Here is a 5,936-nt window from a genome sequence, read left to right as displayed (position 1 = left end):
ATTCAGTGGCCAAATCTCCAAATCCAAATCGAATCAGTGGACCAGTAAAAAGGTCTGAATCGATTTGAAGCTTTCCAAATTGATTTGGAAAATATTTGGAGAGGTTCGGTGATTTGGGCAGTCCCCAGTGGCTACAGCAGGGAGCTGCAGCCAGACTCAGAGCTGGTACGTAGAGGGTGAGGGAGGGGGGCTGGAGGAGTGGGGAGGGGACCATGGGGAATCCCCTGCCAGGCCCCATCCTCTGCCTGTTCCCCCAGCCCTCCCTGACCCCTGCCCACTCCCCCAGCCCCACCAAGGCTGCCCTGCCTGCCCCAGCTCCCGGTGCTTTAGAAAAAAGCTTCACTCACCAGATGCTACCAGGTGGGGGGCGACCCCCACCCCTGCTGCCCCCCCACTGCCTCACACTGCATGGGGGGGCTCTGCATGAGCCCTCTGACTCCCCCACACTGTCTCAATCCCCCCCCATAGCTGCCCTGCCCGCCCCATGGCAATGTAGCTCGTCACTATGGCGATGTAGCATCAGCAGACACAAGCAGTGACACTGCCACTACTGCGCAGTAGCAACAAGCTTGTTGCTACTGCACAGGAGTGCTGGAAATGACCCGTACTGTGTTAGGACTACACGCTAACAACTGCACGTTCAGGTGCACATGTAGACACGCTCACTGTTAACAAATTTACCACTAGTATGTCTGGCTCAATTCTATAGACTAGAAGTTTATTCCTGTTAGACCATACATTTTATATGCAATTTTAAAAATTCTCATAACCATGATATCTGCTTGTAAATATTTTTTCCATAGGGAAATAGAAATTGTTGCTGCACGTATTCACTAGCAATAGAAATAAACAGGAGATTGGTTTTGTCTTTATTATGTAATTAAGGGAAAGATGTGATTGCTAAAACATTTGTGGATTGTACTCAACTTAGCCATTATCCTACATTGCCTGAACCTCCTACCTGCACCCCAAAGCGTATTTGCATTTTTGGAAACCAGTCCTTAATAATGGGCAAAATCTGACTGTCATTGTGACCTTCAAGGTTTATTTTTATCAAAACAAAATAATTTAGCAATATAAAGAAGAGAACAATCTAATAATGCACAAATAAGTCAATTGCATCAGTCTTATCAACATTCAATAAAACAGTATTTAAGTATTATAAATTTGCTTATTCAACAAAAATATGTCGTTTTTAGGGCATTGCCATCCATCAATGTTGATGCCTTTGATTCTTCTTAGCCTCCTAAAACAGAAACTACATATCCACATTTTTTGTTCTGTTGCATAAAGCTTCTCAGCATAAGTCACTATTTTGCCATATCCTGGCAATGTTCTAGACACAGAAATCCCACTGACATTAACAAAAAATTGTCATAAATTGTAATGACAGTTGTGAGCTCCAGTACTCACAGGGTCACTGACCTGAAAGCTTAATGGGCTTAATTCTGATTTTACTCACACTCCTATGAATCAGGAATAAAGACTGTGGCATTTACACCGAAGTTATGAAACCAAAATCTAATAAGTGAGACCAAAACTGGGACCCAGGGATTCACAGAAGTAGAAAAGGGAAATCACAAGTATGAACCTCATTAAACCAGTATTCCAGTATTCTTCAACATAATCAAGATCCAAAGCCCTACAGTAACACTACTGAAAGCTCTATGGTTTTGGACAAGAATACTTTGATATATTTATAAGGGAGAAATATACAGTTTATGAATTATTCCTTATCTATATCCTGAAGTAGGAAAAACATCCAACTAACTCCAATCTTTGTCCACACCAGTATGAATAAATTAGAAGTTAGTGTAACACTCTGATCATGATATCTGCTTCCCTAACATTAAACATTTACACAAGCATAATTTGATGCTAAATATAAAAAGCTTTCTGCATGGAGAACTGCAACTATGATCACTTGTGTTATGCAAATTAATGTAAAGGGACAGCTTGGAGCTTAGCAATTGGTCCCATTTACACATGTCAACAGAAGGACTGGCATTCTGGCACTTCTATTCACTTCTCACAATGTGCGTTTATTTCTTTGACATACGCACATAGTACACTAGGCCAAAATATGACTAGGACCTATATCAGCTAACCTGTGTGTGATTACTCTAAGTACAAGTAATTATGAATATCACATGTAAGTTAATCCATAAGACCCTGTATATAAGATTCAAAATCATACAAAAGTCATAGCAAAGTGAAGTATAAAATCTCACTGTAGTATAACAGTGCACTGGTTTCAAAGTTTCTCTGTCGGTTTAAACTATGCTGTATAAGTGTATAAGTTTGGTCAAATGCTGTTTTAACTGATTGTGTAAGTGGAATCCAGTGAATATTGGGTTGGGTTTTACAACATGAGTTGCTTTACATGGCAGGCATGAAAACAGGTTGGTGTCAAAACCTCCCTAAAATAGATGCCATGTCAGTTTTCACCAATTTTACACGATCAGAGTTTTTTGAGGAAAGTCACCTGTTTTCAATTAAGTTAAACTTCAGAGTAGGTTAAAAGGAATAATTCTATCAGATTATGCATTGTAAAAATTACTTAAACAGAGTCAGAGAAAATCTCTGGGTTAAAAACCTTATTACAAAGAAATAATAATTATTAAAACCCAGTTTTTCCAAGGAGAGCAGAAGAATAAAACAGTTGAGTAGATCTCAGCAGAAAAGGCACAAAACACAAAACAGTGCATGCTTGTGTCATTTTATCACAAAGAAGCATTTACCATTTGTGCGGCATGGAAAAACAGCAGTATTTGTTTGGCCTCTCCCAGTAACATAGGCATTTGGGGAATATGTCTTCCTCTCTAGCATGTCTATAAAGCCCAGTAAAGATGGAAATGATTACCGAAGAGAGGAGCACTGGGATGAAAATATATCCCCATGTCTTTTCCAGTAAATTCTCAGCTTATATGTTAAAGGTGGTTGCTGTTGTATTCCTGTTACTAAATAAATACACGGCAGTGTCTTTATAATACTCAGTGGCAGCTAGGAGCTGCAGATATTATGTGGGATTTATAAGGAGGATTGATCTAGTTGAGAGCCAAGGTACAGTACATTTTCCTTGTGCATTTAAATATGTAATTGAACTGCCTCCTTGCTCCTTACAAAATAATTAAAATGTATAAAAAAGCCTGAGTCCTTGTAAAGAAGAACTGTGTTTAGGAGAGAATTATGCCTATTATATGCAGGAATGGCTTTTCTAATTTTAAGGTGCTTCAGAAAGGCAGATAGATTATGTGCAAACTTCATTTCCCTCCCTAATGTACCCATTATACAGGCATCCACTATTTACCGCAGAAACTTATCTTGCTATATTTCTATAACTAGCCTGTCTTCATCATCACTGCTTGTGTCATCATATTCAACTCTGGTTTGCTTCCTCATCATCTCTAAACTTCTCTTTTTGTATGCCTTGGAAGGTGCTGCAGAGGTAGCAGTGGCCTCTGTGGTACTGAAAGGAAATGAGGGCTCCTTTAAAGCACTAGTCTCAATGTCATGGTGATCATCTGGTTGCAGGTAGGCTTGACTCTTGTCCAGACATCTATTAGGGCTGCTATGAGAAGAGTTTGGGCCCTGTGTAGGTACTATACTAGGCAAACTAGTTCTTGTGATTGTCTCACAAGGCTTGTTTGATCCCAACAAAGCTGAACACGTGGTTTTGGAACTGGGAGTAAATTTCTCTTTTGGAGATGCATATGGATTTTCTTCTACCAAATGTTCCCCCTTTTCAGAGCTCTGGACCAATAAGTCTAATGGAGCAAATCTTTGAGCTTGTGACTCTCCATTAAGTATATTTTTCTGATCTGCTTGTGACCATAAGAAAACAGGACTGGCAACCTCTGAGCCCACAATGCCATGCTGATGGCATTTCCCTGTACCTATAAAGTCAAAAGGAAAAGACCAAAAGGAGGACCTCATTGGGTCAGAAATAGTATTTGACTGTGACTGCGCTGGAGCTGATTGCTGAAGCATGAGAGGTTGAGTCACTAAGCAGCAAATGTTCAAGTCATTGTTGTCTTGCTGCATGGCTGTGTTTGGAGTCGATGAGCAGGTGTGTCGTGTCACAGGTGGCCCCAGAGTTGCACTGGTCTTCTGAAGAGAGAGATTGACTCTTGAGTGCCTTTTAATTAGCCTAGAAGCATCCTGCAACAGATGGAGAAAAATAAGAAATGCAAATTTTACAATAAAAATTTTGAACGTAGGTAATTTCATCCCTTTTCAAGAGAATAAAATAACAATTTGGTTGAGTGCATCAATATGACAGAGATTTATCTCTGATATAACTCTCCTGAGATCAGCTGAGTTGCACAGACATAAATGTGATCCTTCGGTTTTATAACTGTGATTAAATTTGCTTTCTCTTTTGTTGTAATAGCAACAAACAGAAAATCTTTGGGGAGGTGTGGCATGATTGACAGGTAATGCTAAAGGTCTGTGTTTTATAGATGCATTGTTATGCATTGCCTGGTTGACTTTGTTCACAGTAAGTTATTTTATGTACGTTCTGCAAGGGAGTGTTTATAACTGTGTGTGAAAAATGTAGGGTCGTTCTGTTTGTAAGCAATATGAGGAGATCAAAGAGAATGAAGCATGGATACACAGCACTGCGCATTTGCTGTGGAGCCTTTCCAAGTAGATTTGTAATGATGGTTATTCCTGTCCTGCAGCCAGGAGTATGTGTTGACCTAGCCAAGCTATCCCAGCCAGGAGCCTGAGCATGCATGCAGCAGCAAATCAGTGTCCATCTGAACCTTTTGCTGCTCTTGCTGCCAAGATAACAAGATTAAAGCAAGCTCTTCTGTGCTTACACACATCCTAGTCACATTCTCTGAGAACAGACAAATACTAGGAGTAAAACATATGGACAAGATGGCAGCAGGTGACTTTAAACCAACTGCTGGATGCAATTTTAATTTTTTTGAAATATATATGATTTTTGTGCAATATAACATAATTCAGGTTATTACAACACCTACTTTTCGATCCACTTTGTCACTTTGCCTGATGACGCTTGAATCCGCAGTAGGCGAAAATATTCCTGAGTTGTTCCTGTCTTCTTTCTTCTGGTTATTCCTTTTGGAAACTGGCTGCTCTGAGTGGGGAGAAAATGGGTCCTCCGGCACGTGTAGATAATCATCTGGTGGAAAAGAGATTTGAAATATGCACAGTGATGTTCCATATGCTGGAGCTGACCAAACTATTTGCATATCATCTGTTGACAGACTCGTTATTTGTTAGATTGTGTCAATTTTAATATTGATGTGATGTATGTCAACGCACTTCATCTGGTGGATTTCTGGCAAACCGTTAGCCACAACTGTGCTGTTGAGTAACCGCTATTTGGATTGGCACATAATGGTGTTTGTGTTTCCAAGATGGCTGTGGAAACATTTCTGTATAAATACTATTTGTATGAATATTCTTGTGTGAATACTTTTTCATAGGAACATGGGCCTGAAAGGTGCTTTCTAGGTCATTGGTCTATTCCCCTGTTATTAAAGGCAGCCACATCATAATCCCTTTCATAAACTGATCATGGTTCATCTTAAAACTGGTTAGGCTTTTTGCATCTTACTCCGGGTAGAAAAATGTTATACCTATTTATTTGTGTGCCAGCAGTTTCCTTTAGCTTAGTCCTTCTCTCTTTCCCATTTGGCACTATGATGTATTTATAAAGACCAGTCCTGTCCCCTCTCACCCTTCATCTTGCTTGGTTAAACAAGTAAAATCTGCCACCTCTCAACAGATAGGATCTCTATTCTCTGATCATCCACACAGCTCTTCACTGTACCTACTCCAGTTTGGGGTCACCCAAAATGAATTCAGAACTGTACAGTTTCACAGATTTCATAGATTTCATAGACATTAGGGCTGGAAGGGACCTCGGGAGATCATCGAGTCCAGCCCCCTGCCCAAAG

At 40.1% G+C, this 5,936-nt stretch overlaps 1 protein-coding gene across 1 annotated transcript in view; it reads right to left on the bottom strand.

Moving 5' to 3' along the window:
- Positions 1–960: 960 nt before the first annotated feature.
- The window catches only part of ZNF831 (zinc finger protein 831), a 40,504-nt gene continuing 35,528 nt past the window's right edge, over positions 961–5,936 (bottom strand). Inside the window, exons 4-5 of the mRNA XM_019548206.1 lie at positions 4,995–5,155; positions 961–4,161 (exon numbers count right to left, since the gene is read on the bottom strand). Coding sequence (XP_019403751.1) covers positions 3,328–4,161; positions 4,995–5,155 — 995 coding nt within the window. The 3' untranslated portion in view covers positions 961–3,327. The remainder of the gene's footprint in view (positions 4,162–4,994; positions 5,156–5,936) is intronic.

This window comes from Crocodylus porosus, unplaced genomic scaffold (genome assembly GCF_001723895.1).
Source record: "Crocodylus porosus isolate Cpor-Errol unplaced genomic scaffold, CroPor_comp1, whole genome shotgun sequence".
Taxonomy (NCBI): Eukaryota; Metazoa; Chordata; order Crocodylia; family Crocodylidae; genus Crocodylus; species Crocodylus porosus.
The sequence above is the reverse complement of the archived record's forward strand: the minus strand, read 5'-3'. Positions and strand labels throughout refer to the sequence as shown.